Source organism: Halichoerus grypus, chromosome 3, assembly GCF_964656455.1.
Source record: "Halichoerus grypus chromosome 3, mHalGry1.hap1.1, whole genome shotgun sequence".
Classification (NCBI taxonomy): domain Eukaryota; kingdom Metazoa; phylum Chordata; class Mammalia; order Carnivora; family Phocidae; genus Halichoerus; species Halichoerus grypus.
In genome coordinates, this window is record NC_135714.1 from 205,534,309 (window position 1) to 205,554,181 (window position 19,873).

At 38.6% G+C, this 19,873-nt stretch overlaps 1 protein-coding gene across 2 annotated transcripts in view; it reads left to right on the forward strand.

Moving 5' to 3' along the window:
* The window catches only part of CSMD1 (CUB and Sushi multiple domains 1), a 2,059,737-nt gene that overhangs the window by 1,841,694 nt on the left and 198,170 nt on the right, over positions 1–19,873 (forward strand). For both annotated transcript variants that reach the window (XM_078069893.1, XM_078069894.1), the window contains exons 38-39: positions 15,602–15,720; positions 19,286–19,355. In XM_078069893.1, coding sequence (XP_077926019.1) covers positions 15,602–15,720; positions 19,286–19,355 — 189 coding nt within the window. The remainder of the gene's footprint in view (positions 1–15,601; positions 15,721–19,285; positions 19,356–19,873) is intronic.

Below are 19,873 nucleotides of genomic sequence, written 5' to 3' on the forward strand. Positions count from 1 at the left end.
TGGGCAGTTTTCAGCCACTATCTCTTCAAATAGATCCTCTGCCTTCATTTCTCTCTCTCTCTCTTTTTTTTTTTCTTCCTTCTGGGATACCCATAATGCACATGTTGTTCTGCTGAGTGGTCTTCTGTAATTCCCTTAAGCCTTACTCATTTGTCTGCCTTTTATTCTCCTCTGACTTGATAATTTCAAATGACCAATCTTCTTCAAGGTTGCTGTTTCTTTCTTCTGCTTAAGTCTAATGTTGGTCTTCTCTACTGGATTTGTCAATTCAATTATTGCATTCTTTAGTTCAAAATTTCTGTTTGGTCCTTCTTCATTGTTTCTTTGTTGGTGTTTTTATTTTGTTCATGTATCCTTTTCTTGATTGAGTTGAGTGATTTATCTGTGTTCTCATATAATTCATTGAGCAGTCTAATAAGGGTTATTTTGAATTCTTTGGTAATTCATATTTCCATTTCTTTAGGGTAGGTTTCTAAAGATTTAATTTGACCCTTTGATTGGGCCATTTTCCCCTATTTCTTTGTATGTTGTTTTACCTTCTGTAGCAACTTTGGCATTTTAAGCATCAGCCATCTCTCCCAGTCTCTGCAATCTGGTTTTATAGAGGGGAGACTTTCACCTGTTGACCCACTAGAGATTCTGGAGAATGCTCAAGCCTTTTCTGAAGTTGTATCCTCTCAGGGCTTGTGCATGCATCAGGAGAGGTTTCCTGGTTGCTAATCAGGAGGTTCCCCTTAGATCTGTCTGCTACTGTGGACTCTTGGTAGTTGAGCTCCCCCTTGCTCCTGTCTGCAGTACTGTAGATTCCAGCGTGGACCAGACCACATTTATTGCCTTTGTTCTGTGACACCAACCTTGCATCTGTTCCTAACAGCCCTTAGATTCAAGCAAGAGAGAGAGCAGTCCCTTGGGCAGCTCTCTAAAAAGTCAGAACATTGGATATATGTTCCACTGTTCTTTTTCCCTTCACTGGGAGAACTCAGGAGTTGGGACATTCTTTTCAGTAGTGCTTACTGTGTTATGGAGAGGATCTCTGGCCATGAATTTTCCAACCAACTTCAGTGCAGTTGGCTTTTGCTTCTCTGGGATTCAGGAACCTTTTAATTGCTTTCTACATTTCTTCCAAGGGCAATTTGTCTGTATTGTTGTTAAGTTGGTATCTCCATTGGGGAAGGAAGGTCTAGGGCTTCCTATTTTGCCATCTTGAGACATCACTCCTAGACTTGATGTGATTTTTTTTTTTTTTTTTTAATAAGAGTTAAACAGTTGAAGGACTAGTTAAATTAATTCACATCATTCAAAGAGCAAAGAATATTTAAAAAAATATATTTCTTTACTTTATTATTGTACTACCAATTTCTTATGTTTGGCCTGAATGCTTGTACACAGTTGTAGTTTTTTGTTTTGTTTCGTTTTAAAAGATATGGTTAGACTTGAGTTTTTGAAACCATGCTAATCAAAGCTTAAGTAAGATCCAACATATTAAATTATTTCATATTTGTCTTATGAATATGGTTTATTTGCAGACTTCTGGCAGTACAGATATTTTATTAACTAACAATGTTCATGTTAGTCTGTAATGTTTCAAGTCTCTATAATAATAAATACCACAAATGTATATTTACAATGATCAAATATCTATATGAAAGTGTTTAGTATTACACCTTAGGGATATGATAGAATACTATTAAACATGGGTCGGCAACATCTTTTTGTAAAGGGCCAGAGACAATATATTCAGCTTGAGGACTAGTGGAAGGAGTCAGTACAGAAAGAAATAAGCATGACCAGATTTGGCTCAAGGGACATTGTTTGCTAAATCATGTTATACAACATCAAACCAAGAAAAGGATATTAAAATTATCAGTATATTTTGCTAAAAATACATTTTTCAATAAAGTTCCTTGATTCAGTCAGTTAATGTGATGATTTGGCCTATTGAATATTAAGAATTTCAATTAAATCGAATATTTTATATTTGCTTATTTAATGAAAAGCAAAAACATATGAACATAAAAGCATGTGTTAAGTATGCATATGCGTACATATAGTCACATGTATTAAATGTCTATATTTTATTTGATAAGAATTACCATTAGTCTATCTGATACATAAATTAAACAATCCAAGATACTTTAAAAAATTATTGTCATTGTTATCATTTTAAACACATATTTGACCTTTTATTCAGAAACCCTGGAAACGAAAATAAATGCACATACCATTAGATTCTTTTTGTGTAATTGAGGTTAAGTTCAAGTGTAAGGTTTGACATTTAAAAATTTCAACTACATTTAATGTTCTAAGTCTTCTGAGCTATATGTGTGTCTAGTACAATTTTAAGTGGAAAAAAATTCTTTAATTTGTAATAAATATCCCTATGGCAAAGAAGCCTGGCACAGTTATAGCTTAAGTGATCATTCTCAGCATGAAGAAAAGCATAAAAATTTAGCTATACACACATTACTGAAGATCCTATGTAAGACAGGATGTTTCTCTTCACTACAAGTGAGAGGATGTTTAGCAATATGTCACTAGGGACAATTAATCTGTTCTATTTCATAGCATTTGTTCTTTATTAATGGGAAATATGAGAACATGTTATTTAGCAGCCAAAATATTTTTAACTAGTAATTGTGATCATTTTGCCATAATTTATTATCCTTTTATCCATTTATCAATTCAACAAAAGTATATATGCTTATTCTAGGCCATGTGCTAGATGCATGCTATGTACAAACTGTCTTAGCTCTGGATGCTATAACAAAACACCACAAGCTGGGTGGCTTAAACAACAGACATTTATTTCTCACTGTTCTAGAAGCTGGGAAGTCCAAGATCCAAGTGCTAGCATATTTGGTTCCTGGTGACAATCTGCTTCCTGGCTTGTAAACAGCCACCTTCTCAGTGTGTGCTCACGTGGCCTTTCCTGGAGTATGTGTCTGGAGAGAGAGAGATCTCTCTTTCCCTTCTCATAAGGGCACTAATCCCATCATGAGGTTCTCACCCTCATGAATTTATGTAAACCTAATTATCTCTCAAAGACCTCACCTCCAAAAACCACCTTGGGGATTAGAGTTTCCAACATGTACATTTTGGGGGTTGAGGGACACACAAACATCCAGCCTATAGCACTAATGAAGGAGAAGGAACCAGTTCGGGTTCTCCTGGAGTCTACAGTTTAATTAGGGAAACTGAGCAAGTTGATGGAACAGGAACAATTTTAACAGAGCTCTGCTGTGTGGTGGAGGAACACATAATTCACCGATAGTCAGAAGGCAGAGTGGGTAGCCCTGCTATTTCCTGGTCTTGTGAGCTTGAGGCGATGACTTTCCCTCTCCCTGTGAATGAGGATACTGGACAAGATCAGTGCTTCTCAGAGTGTTCTTCAGGACACTCCTGTCCTGCGTTGTTCATGGGTAGTACGCAGACCAAAATGGTCCTGTAATACATTTTAGAAATCTTTCAAATAAAGTTGAAGAGGATTCATCTCTGTAGGATTTCTCTGTGCCTTTATTATAGTATAATACTTTCCAAATCTCTAAGAGAGGTACAATATTCTATCTCCCCAAATTTATGCTATGACATCTCTTGACACTAGGCACACAATCCCTTTTGCTTTGAAGATTCCTTATGATCTACTAAGTGGGAAGAATAAAGAAAGCACTTATTATGTGGACTTAACATGCCCACAGTTTACAGAAAAGAGAAAATATTTTTAGCTCCACATACATGCTAAATTCTTAGACAATGATTTAAAAAGTAGTTTCTTTTCTTTAATTCAGATACGTGATTATGGAGTTTCTCTATACACATTCTGTTGTCATGGAGATGTATTGACTCATAAAACAATGTAACTTGGAAGTCTGAATGTACGGGGTGACACTTGTTATGTTTATGCCTATGTGATCATGACATCTGACATTTAGTTCATGCATTGTCAGCCTCCATGGCATCTCCCTAAGTGAAACTGTGATGTCTTTATTCGCCTATTTTCCAACACAGTGTCTGACCTTTAATGCAGGTTTTGATTTATGGGTTTACAGACTATCAGTAACACTTCTGTTTTAGGCTACACTACACCTATATGCATGTATTGGAAGATTCTTACCTACTAATTTTATGTGAGGGGATGGTTATTATTAATTTAGTTACCAAAAAAATGGGCTCAACATTTTTTTTTCTTTTCAAAAATTAAGGAATAGGGGTGCCTGGGTGGCTCAGTCGTTAAGCGTCTGCCTTCAGCTCAGGTCGTGATCCCAGGGTCCTGGGATTGAGCCCCGCATCGGGCTCCCTGCTCTGCAGGAAGCCTGCTTCTCCCTCTCCCACTCCCCCTGCTTGTGTTCCCTCTCTTGCTGTGTCTCTCTCTGTAAAATAAATAAAATCTTTAAAAAAAAAAAAATTAAGGAATAGCCTATGTATCCCTATAGTGCTTGGGATGACCTACCTATGTATTTAATAAAGCTCATGTATCTGCAAATGTTCTTTGACCTCTTTGCCCTTGTCAGCTAACCCAGTTCCAGTAGTCTCACCATTCAGCTCTGCTTTCCTCTCTCTGTGGTTTTTATCTTGATTATTGTTTTGAGCAGTGCTGCTAGAATGACATGCTTTTTTTTTTTTAAGTTGTGATCTTTGAAAATCATACATTACACCAGTCAAAATGAGGACAATGCTAAGTTGACAAAAAATGCTCAAAGTTGTCTCAACTGTATCTACACAGGCTCACTTTTCCTGCTCCCAACATTGGACAAACATTGCATGTTTATCATGGATTTCAAAATTATTTTTATTCTCAAGATTTGAGCAAACGGTTCTCTGAATTTTATCTAATAAATTTAGGATAATGACTACAATACCTTCCAGAGAACCGATGAGGCCACTTCTTATAATCTGGTTCATAACTTCCACATTTGATGGCCAGTGGCAGGTAAAGCCATTAAGCTGTAGATTTGGTCAAACTAGGACACTTGTCTTTTTAATGGCTTTGTTTTATATTCTTTGCCTTCTCAGACTAGACGCATGGGGAAATAAAGACTTTTTGAGCTACCTTCTAAGTCGAATCCCAACTTTATAAATCCACACATTTCAAAATGTCCAAATTTTTACATGTGAAATGTGGTGCTACATAAAATATTTCTCCCTCTTTCATTGCTTTATAGCAATAAATCTAAATCTTTAGAACACTCAACAATTAACCTCTCATTATCACATTTAATTGGAATACCTCATGGTTCAGAATCAGGTGGCTTATGAACCACCTTTTAAAGAAACCTAGCTTTATAGCATTTGCTATATTGTCATTGATAGTACAGAATATAAATATGCCATGCTTTGAAAAAACTAGAAATCTTTCTATAAAACTTTTGCTTACAAAATGACAATATACTCTACCAGATGTCTCTCTTTTTGAAAAATTAATTTTGAATTTTCTTGCCAGATGGTTTTGTGTCACAACTTGATTTTAGAGAAGTTCTTTTATTTTTTTATTTTTTTTTAAATTTTTTTATTGTTATGTTAATCCCCATACATTACATCATTAGTTTTAGATATAGTGTTCCATGATTCATTGTTTGTGCATAACACCCAGTGCTCCATGCAGAACATGCCCTCCTCAATACCCATCACCAGGCTAACCCATCCTCCCAACCCCCTCCCCTCTAGAACCCTCAGTTTGTTTTTCAGAGTCCATCGTCTCTCATGGTTCTTCTCCCCCTCCGATTTCCCCCCCTTCATTCTTCCCCTCCTGCTACATTCTTCTTCTTCTTTTTTTTCTTTCTTAACATATATTGCATTATTTGTTTCAGAGGTACAGATCTGAGATTCAACAGTCTTGCACAGTTCACAGCGCTTACCAGAACACCTACTCTCCCCAGTGTCCAACACCCAGTCACCCCATCCCTCCCACCCCACCCCCCACTCCAGCAACCCTCAGTTTGTTTCCTGAGATTAAGAATTCCTCATATCAGTGAGGTCATATGATACATGTCTTTCTCTGTTTGACTTATTTCGCTCAGCATAATACCCTCCAGTTCCATCCACGTCGTTGCAAATGGGAAGATCTTATTCCTTTTGATGGCTGCATAATATTCCATTGTATATATATACCACATCTTCTTTATCCATTCATCTGTTGATGGACATCTTGGCTCTTTCCACAGTTTGGCTATTGTGGACATTGCTGCTATAAACATTGGGGTGCACGTAGCCTTTCGGGTCCCTACTTTTGTATCTTTGGGGTAAATACCCAGTAGTGCAATTGCTGGATCATATGGTAGCTCTATTTTCAACTTTTTGAGGAACCTCCATACTGTTTTCCAGAGTGGCTGCACCAGCTTGCATTCCCACCAACAGTGTAGGAGGGTTCCCCTTTTCCGCATCCCTGCCAACATCTGTCATTTCCTGACTTGTTAATTTTAGCCATTCTGACTGGTGTGAGGTGGTATCTCATTGAGGTTTTGATTTGGATTTCCCTGATGCCGAGCGATATTGAACACTTTTTCATGTGTCTGTTGGCCATTTGGATGTCTTCTTTGCAAAAATGTCTGTTCATGTCTTCTGCCCATTTCTTGATTGGATTCTTTGTTCTTTTGGTGTTGAGTTTGATGAGTTCTTTATAGATTTTGGATACTAGCCCTTTATCTGATATGTCATTTGCAAATATCTTCTCCCATTCTGTCAGGTGTCTTTTGGTTTTGTTGACTGTTTCCTTTGCTTTGCAAAAGCTTTTTATCTTGATGAAGTCCCAATAGTTCATTTTTGCCCTTGCTTCCCTTGCCTTTGGCGATGTTTCTAGGAAGAAGTTGCTGCGGCTGAGGTCGAAGAGGTTGCTGCCTGTGTTCTCCTTTAGGATTTTGATGGACTCCTGTCTCACATTGAGGTCTTTCAACCATTTGGAGTCTATTTTTGTGTGTGGTGTAAGGAAATGGTCCAGTTTCATTCTTCTGCATGTGGCTGTCCAATTTTCCCAACACCATTTGTTGAAGAGACTGTCTTTTTTCCATTGGACATTCTTTCCTGCTTTGTCAAAGATTAGTTGACCATATAGTTGAGGGTCCATTTCTGGGCTCTCTATTCTGTTCCATTGATCTATGTGTCTGTTTTTGTGCCAGTACCATACTGTCTTGATGATGACAGCTTTGTAGTAGAGCTGGAAGTCTGGAATTGTGATGCCGCCAGCTTTGCTTTTCTTTTTCAACATTCCTCTGGCTATTTGGTGTCTTTTCTGGTTCCATACAAATTTTAGGATTATTTGTTCCATTTCTTTGAAGAAAGTGGATGGTATTTTGATGGGGATTGCATTGAATGTGTAGATTGCTCTAGGTAGGATTGACATCTTCACAATATTTGTTCTTCCAATCCATGAGCATGGAACGTTTTTCCATTTCTTTGTGTCTTCCTCAATTTCTTTCATGAGTATTTTATAGTTTTCTGAGTACAGATCCTTTGCCTCTTTGGTTAGATTTATTCCTAGGTATCTTATGGTTTTGGGTGCAATTGTAAATGGGATCGACTCCTTAATTTCTCTTTCTTCTGACTTGTTGGTGTATAGGAATGCCACTGACTTCTGTGCATTGATTTTATATCCTGCCACTTGACTGAATTCCTGTATGAGTTCTAGCAGTTTTGGGGTGGAGTCTTTGGGATTTTCCACATAAAGTATCATATCATCTGCAAAGAGTGAGAGTTTGACTTCTTCTTTGCCAATTTGGATGCCTTTGATTTCTTTTTGTTGTCTGATTGCTGTGGCTAGGACTTCCAATACTATGTTGAATAGCAGTGGTGATAGTGGACATCCCTGCCGCGTTCCTGACCTTAGGGGGAAAGCTCTCAGTTTTTCCCCATTGAGAATGATATTCGCTGTAGGTTTTTCATAGATGGCTTTTATGATATTGAGGTATGTACCCTCTATCCCTATACTCTGAAGAGTTTTGATCAAGAAAGGATGCTGTACTTTGTCAAATGCTTTTTCTGCATCTATTGAGAGGATCATATGATTCTTGTTCTTTCTTTTGTTAATGTATTGTATCACGTTGATTGATTTGCGGATGTTGAACCAACCTTGCAGCCCAGGGATAAATCCGACTTGGTCGTGGTGAATAATCCTTTTAATGTACTGTGGGATCCTATTGGCTAGTATTTTGGTGAGAATTTTTGCATCCATGTTCATCAGGGATATTGGTCTGTAATTCTCCTTTTTGATGGGGTCTTTGTCTGGTTTTGGGATCAAGGTAATGCTGGCTTCATAAAATGAGTTTGGAAGTTTTCCTTCCATTTCTATTTTTTGGAACAGTTTGAGAAGGATAGGTATTAATTCTTCTTTAAATGTTTGGTAGAATTCCCTTGGGAAGCCATCTGGCCCTGGTCTTTTGTGTTTTGGGAGATTTTTGATGACTGCTTCTATTTCCTTAGTGGTTATAGGTCTGTTCAGGTGTTCTATTTCTTCCTGGTTCAGTTTTGGTAGTTGATACATCTCTAGGAATGCATCCATTACTTCCAGGTTATCTAATTTGCTGGCATAGAGTTGCTCATAATATGTTCTTATAATTGTTTGTATTTCTTTGGTGTTGGTTGTGATTTCTCCTCTTCCATTCATGATTTTGTTGATTTGGGTCATTTCTCTTTTCTTTTTGATAAGTCTGGCCAGGGGCTTATCAATCTTGTTAATTCTTTCAAAGAACCAGCTCCTAGTTTCGTTGATCTGTTCTACTGTTCTTTTGGTTTCTATTTCATGGATTTGTGCTCTGATCTTTATTATTTCTCTTCTCCTGCTGGGTTTAGGCTTTATTTGCTGTTCTTTCTCCAGCTTCTTTAGGTGTAGGGTTAGGTTGTGTACTTGAGACCTTTCTTTTTTCTTTAGAAAGGCTTGTATTGCTATATACTTTCCTCTTAGGACTGCCTTTGCTGTATCCCAAAGATTTTGAATAGTTGTGTTTTCATTTTCATTGGTTTCCATGAATTTTTTTAATTCTTCTTTAATTTCCTGGTTGACCCATTCATTCTTTAGTAGGATGCTCTTTAGCCTCCATGTATTTGAGTTCTTTCCGACTTTCCTCTTGTGATTGAGTTCTAGTTTCAAAGCATTGTGGTCTGAAAATAGGCAGGGAATGATCCCAATCTTCTGGTACCGGTTGAGACCTGATTTATGACCTAGGATGTGATCTATTCTGGAGAATGTTCCATGGGCACTAGAGAAGAATGTGTATTCCGTTGCTTTGGGATGGAATGTTCTGAATATGTCTGTGAAGTCCATTTGGTCCAGTGTGTCATTTAAAGTCTTTATTTCCTTGTTGATCTTTTGCTTAGACGATCTGTCCATTTCAGTGAGGGGGGTGTTAAAGTCCCCCATTATTATTGTATTGTTGTCGATGTGTTTCTTTGCTTTTGTTATTAATTGCCTTATATAATTGGCTGCTCCCATGTTAGGGGCATAGATATTTACAATTGTTAGATCTTCTTGTTGGATAGACCCTTTAAGTAGGATATAGTGTCCTTCCTCATCTCTTATTACAGTCTTTGGTTTAAAATCTAATTTGTCTGATATAAGGATTGCCACCCCAGCTTTCTTTTGGTGTCCATTAGCATGGTAAATGGTTTTCCACCCCCTCACTTTCAATCTGGGGGTGTCTTTGGGTCTAAAATGAGTCTCTTGCAGACAGCATATCGATGGGTCTTGTTTTTTAATCCAATCTGATAGCCTGTGTCTTTTGATTGGGGCATTTAGCCCATTTACATTCAGGGTAACTATTGAAAGATAGGAATTCAGTGCCATTGTATTGCCTGTAAAGTGACTGTTACTGTATATTGTTTGTGTTCCTTTCTGGTCTATGTTGCTTTTAGGCTCTCTCTTTGCTTAGAGGACCCCTTTCAATATTTGTTGTAGGGCTGGTTTCGTGTTTGCAAATTCCTTTAGTTTTTGTTTGTCCTGGAAGCTTTTTATCTCTCCTTCAATTTTCAATGACAGCCTAGCTGGATATAGTATTCTTGGCTGCATATTTTTCTCATTTAGTGCTCTGAATATGTCCTGCCAGTCCTTTCTGGCCTGCCAGGTCTCTGTGGATAAGTCTGTTGCCAATCTAATGTTTCTACCATTGTAGGTTACATATCTCTTCTCCCGAGCTGCTTTCAGGATTTTCTCTTTGTCTCTGAGACTCGTAAGTTTTACTATTAGATGTCGGGGTGTTGACCTATTTTTATTGATTTTGAGAGGTGTTCTCTGTGCTTCCTGGATTTTGATGCCTGTTTCCTTCCCCAAATTAGGGAAGTTCTCTGCTATAATTTGCTCCATTATACCTTCTGCCCCTCTCTCTCTTTCTTCTTCTTCTGGGATCCCAATTATTCTAATGTTGTTTCATCTTATGGTATCGTTTATCTCTCGAATTCTGCCCTCATGATCCAGTAGTTGTTTATCTCTCTTTTTCTCAGCTTCTTTATTTTCCATCATTTGGTCTTCTATCTCACTGATTCTTTCTTCTGCCTCATTTATCCTAGCAGTTAGCGCCCCCATATTTGATTGCACCTCATTGATAGCCTTTTTGATTTCGACTTGGTTAGATTTTAGTTCTTTTACTTCTCCAGAAAGGGTTTCTCTAATAACTTCCATGTTTTTTTCAAGCCCAGCTAGTATCTTTAAAGTGATGATTCTGAACTCTAGATCTGACATCGTACTAATGTCCGTATTGAGTAAGTCCCTGGCAGTCGGTACTACCTCTTGTTCTTTTTGTTGAGGTGATTTTTTCCGTCTTGTCATTTTGTGCAGAGGAGAATAGATTAATGAGAGAACAAAATGCTAGCAGGGTAACAACGTCCCCAGAAAATATACTCTAAACAAATCAGAAAAGACCTGAAGCAGTGGGAAAAGAAAGGGAAAGAGAGAAAAAAGAAAAGGAAAGAAAGAAAGAAAAAAGAAAAAGATAAAGATAAAAACAAACAAAAGCAGAACAAAACAAAACAAAACAAAAACAGAATGTGATCCAATATGATCAGGCTGGATTATAGATCAGTGCCACACACTAGATTTTGGGTGTATTTTGGTCTGTTAAAAGAAAGTTCCTCCCAAAATTTTAAAGAAAGAAAAACTTATACATGTACAAAAATAAGGGTTGATATGATGAAGGGATGGAATATGACTGTAAAGATGGAAATTATAAAAAATTTTAAAAAAGGATTTGATAAGTTGTTTGAAAAAAGAAAGAAGAGGATTAAAAAAAAAAAAAGGAGAAAGAAAAAAGGGAGAGAATGTGATCAGGCAGGGGAGTAGAAAAAAACCATACACTAGAGATTTAGAGTATATTTTGATCTGTTAGAAGAAACTATCTCAAGATTTTAAAGAGAGAACAACTTATATATATATGCCAAAAATACGGGTAACTACTATGAAGGGATAGAATATGACTTTAAAAATGAAAAATAAAAATTTTTTTTATTTTTATTTTTTTTTTTTTTTTATTTATTTGAGAGAGAGAATGAGATAGAGAGAGAGCATGAGAGGGGGAGGGTCAGAGGGAGAAGCAGACTCCCCACTGAGCAGGGAGCCCGATGCGGGACTTGATCCTGGGACTCCAGGATCATGACCTGAGCCGAAGGCAGTCGCTTAACCAACTGAGCCACCCAGGCGCCCTAAAATTTTTTTTTAAAAAGGGATTGATAAGATGTTGGCTTCCAGAAAGTGGTCGCTTTTCTGTTCAGAGAGTTGTTGCTATTCTTTTCTTCGATCTCCTGTTGACTTCGTAGGTGTTCAGAACGGTTTGATCCCTATCCAGCTGAATTCCTGAGAGGAGACGAAATCCCGGTCTCCTACTCCTCCGCCATCTTGCTCCGCCCCCCGAGAAGTTCTTTTATTTGTATATGTCTTCTGACATCTCATTTTGTGTCTAAATCAGTATCTTTTATTTGACTGGCTGTACGACTGTACCTGTCACGTATGTGATACCACCACCCATGAGTTAACATTAAAAATCAGGTTTGCTCCAACAACATTCTTCTAAAACTCTTCTCTTTTTAAGTGCTTTAAAAAGTGATGGACGCATGTATGGACTTAAACTGACTTCCCTTCCTGCTCATATTTATTTCCCTGCCTATTTCTTCTCCTATCTTCTTTATTTCACACTTTGATTAGCCTAATGATTAAATGTAAGTAGTCTGCCCTCTTTCTGTACCAAAAATTCGTCAGTATACCTCCTTCTGTCCCCTAGCGGTCAGAAAGTTCATTGTTCTGTCTTCTAAGTTAAAAGACTTGCCTTACATTGTTACCGGCATTTCTGGGCTGTCCCCCCTCCTTCCTGGTTTTCCTGTTTGGGTCCATAATGCACTCGGTTGCTTTTTCTCTAAAGGGTTTTACCGGGATCCTGTAGATCACGGGAGATGGTGCTTCACCGCTGTGTTGAACACTTCTGTCTGGGGCTGTGCTTAAACCCAGCTGGTTTGGAGATCTGAATCTGCCACACCTTCAACTCTCCCCTCCGCTAGAGTCATGGTTTTCTAAACCTAAAAATAAAAATCTTCCACTCATGACATAAATTCGTTGTTTTCACTGCGACTTGACTCAGTTGCCGGAGACATTGCATTGTTAGGAGAGAAACGTGATTCATGGAACATACTGGGACTCTGGTCCAGGGTAGTTCAATAAATATTTGTGGATGATCATATCAATCACTTATTTACTCATCTCTATGTAAATATATGTAGATGCTGTTACTAGGAAATGTCCCTAGAGACATCAAAAAACTTGGTGGTGTTAGCTTCTACCGTATACTGGATACCTCGCGACACTGAGAAGTGACGGGAGGATGTTTCTGTCTACAGATCAAATATCTGGGTCGGCATATAACGGCTTCCTGAGTCATCAGATCAAACACTGATTAAAATGACTTTATGTATGCTTTTAATTTATTCAGAAAATGTATTACAATTCCCACAGGTACAGATAAATGCAAGTTTTTGGTTTTTATTCAGAGGATGAATAGGATTTACACATAGAATTTAAGGAAGGAGAAAATAAAAATAAGTTAACATATAATACATATATATCAATCACCATGCAATAAATAAATATAGTAGGTAAAAGCCTGTTGTATCTTATATGTAAAGGGACGGGTATTTCATAACTAGAATTTAATTTTGAATTACTTGTTACATTTTTTTTTTAATTTCAAAATGTTATTAGTTTATTTTGAACATTTTTGGGTTATTGATATTCTCTGGTCTCTCTGTGCACTTGAAGTATATCAAAATGATGATGTAATATCACCAAAAATTAGCTTTTTAGTATTTCAAGTTGTAATTAAATTTATACGAAGGGCATTTTAAGTACTTTTTTCCAGGGTCAAATAAAAAAAAAATTAGTGACAGGTGGTAGGTGATCTTGCTATGCTGTGATAGGAGAAAGGGTAAAAATTAAATACAATGTACATTCTAGAGTTAAGAAAGAGATAAATTAGATTTATACCAACAAAACAAGATAAAGGCCTAAGTGATTATATTTTTCCATATTTAGCAATTTTATCATATATAAATATAAAGCCCCAATTATCTTGAAATTTTGTGCTGGGAATAAAAAAACATTGCCCCACTTAATGCATATGGTGTGTTATACTTTTTAATATATAGCCATTTAGGGAAGAAACAATTCCAGTAGAAAAACTCCATGATAACACCTCATACCTGCTCATCCCAGATAAAATCAATGTGTTCCAAAGCTTGAAATTGTCCAGCTAGTTTATGTACCAGTGGTGTCCATTCTGATGCAAACTCTGTAGCATGGTGTTTTCAAATGAACAATCACACCGTTGATGAAAAAAATAAAGACACATTTCTCTCTTTGCTTCATTTCAGCTTTGGGGGGAAAGTAAGTCAAACTGGTGACTCTCAAACTTTAATGCATAAGAATTGTTAGGATGGTGTTAACAGGACCGTTCTGATTCAACAGTTCTGAGCTAGAGCCAAAAGTGTGTGTTTGTCAAGCTCTCATACCAGACTTTGAAAAGCAAGGAAATGGAGCAATTCAGTGCAGGCCAATGGACCATTCACTTAGGCACCGAGAGATGGGTTTATTATGTACATACCTATACCTGGAAAACTTGACCTGTTAATTTGACTTCCCTTTGTCCTTTCTTTAATATAAGATACAAGGAGTCGTGGTTATTAGCTCTTGGGAGACTTAGAGCAATATCATGCATCTAGTATAATGATATATGGTCATCAGCATGTCTGGTTTCCCCAGGAGCGGCCTGCAAGGCTCTGTAATCTGGATCCAGCCTGCTGGGCGCGTGGGTGGGCACCACGTGGAGTTACATCGACTCCTGCTTGCAGAAGCCTATTGGGCTTGCTGCAGCCCATCTTGGGGTTCTTGGTAATTTTATCTTTGTGTAAGTGAAGACTGGGGCGGGGGGTGTGCACATGCGCAGAGGCGATGTGCTGGACACAGCGCCCACACGCGTGGATGCGGTCCCGTGTGCAAGGTGAGCAGCGCGCATCCTCATCCTGCTCTGGGACCCACAACGGTGCAGCTGGCTGCCCTGCATAGACCTGTTCTTCCATTTCCCACCAGTTTTTGCCTCTGGATTGATTAAAGATGACCCACCTTCCCCATCCCAGCCATCTTACTCAGAGCCCCCAGTCCCAATCAGTTAACTAATCTGACCAATTCATTCCTATTAGTGTGGTGACCAAGAGCCGGAGTAGAAGTCCAAGGTCACATGAAGAACTTTAATCTGGGCTGCTGTAATGTCCTTCCCCATCTGTCACCCTGGAAAACCCATCTGTCCTGTGTAACCTGGGATGAGAACAGACGTACCACACTGATGAAAAGGATTATTTGCAATCCCCACATCTTTAGCATCATTTCAGATGCATTTTTTATTCTATAAAATACCAGAGCTGCATATTTTGTCTGTCTGTGCTATGGGGCTTATATAGAGAGGTATCAGTGATAAATACTTAGAATTAGTTTTTCTATATTTTAGGCTGAATGCCAGTATTATGTGATGCATTAAAAAAATTGTCAGTGCCCTAACTAAAGGCAATTCCATCTAGAAAAGTGCCTGATTATAGTTTTAAGATCTGTAAATATTGGTCCTGTTTATCTGAGAACACACTGTTCATGAGAATTTTGTTGTCTTTAAATGAGAGAGAGAATATAAAATATTTGCTCTCATATTATGTGTTTCTGGAAGGATCGAATTCCCAGATTCACACTTAAAATTTTTCATAAAGATTGCCAACTATGCTTGAAAAACAAGAAAGCAAAAGAGCATTGTCATGGGTTTTGCATATAATAAGAAACATAATTTTAAAGAACCTTTTAAAATGTGCATGTGTTGGAATTGGAGTGTATAATAGTAAACACGGAAGCAGCAAATTTTATTATTTAAGGAAAAGCTTGATTCACTGCATGCTGAATATGAAATGTATTTAAGAATTAGCTAACAGCTGATTTAAAGTTACCTGAAGTCTTCTTGGTAGACTAACAAGAGAAAGAATTAAGGTCTTTGTTCATTTCCTCAGGAAGAGAGCCATAGGGGAAAAAAGCTATTTTGTTATCCCAAAAATAAGCATGTTGTTTATATTGCATACTTCCTAAGCATTTGTCCCTGCATTTCTGCAGCTGTGGGTCTCTCCGCATGCCAAGAACCAGCCCTTCCCAGCAACGGCATCAAAATAGGAGATCGGTATATGGTGAACGATGTCCTCTCCTTTCAGTGTGAACCCGGGTACACCTTGCAGGTATCTTCCTTTTGAGATTTGGGAATAAAGAGGGTTAAACATAGGAGTCCTTGGCCAGCTCGGTGAAGCCGATGCCCAATATTTGTACCTGGAGAACTAATTTAGTTTCTCTCACTCTGTTTGTAAGTCAAAGTAGTTGCATTAAGCCATGCATGCTGGTAATCTTAATTATAATGTGGAAATAGCTTCTAACGAGGATGCACTCTTTCAAAGTTGAGCATCTTGTTTTCGTAATTATTTTATTTCAAAATGTATGTTCTCCCCATAAGTATGCAGATAAAATTTCTAAGGGACAAAGTATTGACACAAGTCTCTTTCAAAGCGTCACCCCAACAACCCCCGTGCACACTGTTCTCATGGTCATCTGGGCAAATCATCATTCTGTACATATTCTTGCCGGGTACTGTGGTGCTCAAGTAATAGGTTTCAATGATCTCCAGGAAATATTGAGGAGTCGTTATCATTTTTTATAATTTTATATAAAAGTTTTCATGAACTTTTATAACCTAATAGGTGCCAACATACATCATGTTCTGTTATTTTTTCTGGTCTAATCATAAATAAGCTTACTCGCAAAATAGTTTCTGTCACTTAGCATAATTCTCATAGGATTCTCCCTGCCAACAATGACTATTAATAGTCTACACATGCATATTACAAAGTCAAGCAGAAAAAGTTAAGCCTAATTATGTGTCTCCTCTTCGGTTATTTCGGGTAATAGAGTACTTTTGGCTGTCTGCTTATTACCACATTGAAGCTGATCATATTTTAAGGAAAAATATATTAGTTCTATTCTTTAACTGACTTAAACAAATGAGCTTGAGGAAGCGTCAGAAAAGAGTCGCAAAGGTACAGCGGGGAGAAGACACCACTGCGTGTAGTCTGTGATCCGCAGTGTGTTGTAGGAAACACTGCAGAGCGGAGACAAGTCACAGACACGCCAGCAACCCCTGGGCGCTGGTGGAGTACCCCCGACGCGCATCACACACAAACCCGCATCTGTCCTGGGCGGCCCCATGATGTGGGAGCTGGGAGGCAGGGCTTTCCTGGATGAGGAGGGGAAGCTGAGCCGGGGGGCGAGGGTGCGGGGAGAGGGAAGAGCTGGGAAGGCGTCCCAGGCGAGCACCTAGTGCAGGACACAGAAAGGAACCATCGTCGCTGTTACTGTAACTAACATCAGTGTGGGAAGTCACCTTCATAAAAACAGCCACAGCCTGCAGATGTTGGTGGGCACTGTGATAATTGATGGGACTCTAGAAAGGATGGGCAGACCCTCCTTTGCAAAGCTTAAGACTTACTGAGGGATCTTGTACAGGTTCTGCCTCTAAGCAAGTTTTTAAACAAGCACATGGAGGCTACTTTAACGGATTCTTCAAGACAAAACTTACCCACATTATAGTATAAAGAATTCTGAGTCACATCCCATGGGCTTCATGTAGAGGGACACCACAGTACATACTGATACGTCATTACTATGTCCTTTTTTTTTTTTCTGCTTGCTTTATAAATGAACACGAATTCCCACATGAATACTTGCTTTGCTCGTGGACGTTCATCTTCTTTCTACTCATTCATTATGTCACTTTGCAGTTACTACGAGAATCCTTTTATAAATGGCACCTTTGCAGCCCTCAGAGAAGAACACAGAAAGGAGGATTCTGGAAGGACCCTCCTTGGGATGGGTTGTTTAACAAACTGCGTGCAGATAAAGGCCTGTGGACACACATCTGCAGAGCCCTGCCAGGCTGCTCATTAGCTCTGGTTTTCAAATGCAAACTAAGCTATTGGGTCTTCTTTAGGGACTGGGCCAAACTTTGACTTCACAAGCTGCTGTGTTTGGCATTCACAGGAGTGAAAAAGGATCCTGGCTTTTTTTTTTTTTTTTAAGTTGCTGAAAATGGACAACACATTTGCTAACCTGTTAACATAACCCCAGCATGCATGAATGACATACCATTTATGAAGAGTTCACACACAGATGTGCATGGACCTGCGTGCCTCGGGAGCTTCCTGGATGCAGTGCAGACGTGCTATCCCATGACATGCAGAGGGAATCCTGCACCTTTGTGCACTTGAGGATTTCCATCTTCCCAGCCTTGTTTCAGCATCCTTTACAAGATGAAAAGCTGAAAACAGGAAATTCTTATTTTAAACTAGTAAATGCATAGAGTCCTATCTTGTTTTCAATCCATGATAGGCATTTCAGCTGGAATAACTAATATAAAATGTTTGTGCCAGAATCAATAACAGAATATGACCTAGATTGATAATAAATGACTATTTTATTGGTAGTCATCGATAAATGTCTTTAAGGGCCTTTGCACTTTACGTTTTCCATAATTCAGGAAGAAATTTAGTAAAGATAATTTAACGGATCAGAAAACGAGTGCACACAGAGCATGAATGTTAGCAGGAAATGTACTGCACAGAAGGTCTTTAAGAATAAATACAGTCTCCTTTTGCTTTAGTGACTTTTTAACATATCAGAAAGTATTAGAAAATGAGCTTTGTGGCAGATGAATCGTGTATGAAATATTTCTGAGCTTAGGGAATTGGTTTGTCATTGACAACTGCATTAGTGCAGATTCTTGTCTGATGCGTCCCCAGTGTGGCCGCAATTATTTGACATGAATTAAAGATCTGTTTCCAGTTGGCTCTGTGCCAATTATGGGTGGCAAATGGAAACTCACACGATCAATACCCACAGCAGATGAGACCACCGAGTCACACGGAAGAAAAAAATAAGTAAAAACGAATAGTCTGAACAGAGGTGTCCATTTACTACCTTCTCTTTTAGAGTGAGATTTTAGCACAAAACACAGAATTTAACTTGCTGCTGTGTGATTTTTAAAACAGAAGTAATAGGACAAATCTTTTTGAAGGTTGAATGTTGAAAACTTCATATATTTAAAGGATAAAGAGACCGTGGGTGATGAGGATTAATTTTATTGGGCCACAAATCTTTGGCAGTTTGTGAGCCTGTCTGATAATACAATGGATATTAAGCCTCCTTTTTCTCTGATGAAGGAGGAACTGACCCAGTTCTTTGCGGGACCATAAGGGGTGTGTGATTTGTACGTGAACTCTAAGCAGGGAAGGTGACGAAGAAGGTGCCTTCTCAGAAGCAGATCACATACTGCTGATCTTCCGCCCTTCAGATCGATCCCTAGTATTTCCTAATCATTTACAGCCTCCCAGATCAAAAGCTATGACTTCTGATGATTAAAAAAAAAAAAAAGAAAAAGCACAAAGATGTGTCTTTCCCAAGCCATCCCGTTAAACGTCAGGAAAGGAGCATGTCACAAACAGACCATTGAAAGGGACACTGCAAGATTTTGGTGTTAGTGAAAAGAAGTACAGTGGTTACGGATTTTTTTTTTTTTTTTTCCTATCTTGATTCCAAGTATGTGATGTGATTCATTGACAAACATTAGTGGACTACATTCCACGATTTGCTGTTTGTAATTTAAAAAGGAAACCAAAGGAAGTACAGATAGTCTCACACTGAGTCCTTACAAACTCTGTCTGCAGTGATGTGAGCTTTATTTCCTTTTCTCTTAAACAGGGCCGGTCCCACATTTCTTGCATGCCGGGAACTGTGCGTCGCTGGAACTACCCGTCCCCGCTCTGCATTGGTATGGACGCTGCCCCTGACGCGGTGTTCTGTGCGTGGGAACTAGCGGTCACGCAGCGGTCAGCTCCCAGAGCTACTCTTCCGGGCTTCAAATGACACACTTTTAAAGTCCTTTCAAAACCGTTGTTACTTAATAATCACATCATGATGCAATAGAGGTGTAGCAAAGATTGAACATGATCTTGTCCCACGAGAGGTACTCGCTCAGCTTTCTCATCATCTTAGGACCAAGCTACATGGGCTAGATGTAAGATTGCTATAGCTCGAGGCACTAGACTCCAATTACATTTGTATCAGAAGGCCAGTGGATTAATTATGAGAAGCAAGGAACACAGCAGCTCTGAAAGTCTGAGCACTGTTCTGTGTAGGCCTTTAGGCCCCAGGAAAATTGAGTTTCCAGAAACGAAATTCAGAAATACAAATAAGTGACTTGAAGTTGGAGAGATAGTATTTTATAGGAGAAAGGGAGGGGTCCGCCTGTGGATGTGCTCATTAGGATGGGGATCCAGCCTGCCCCTG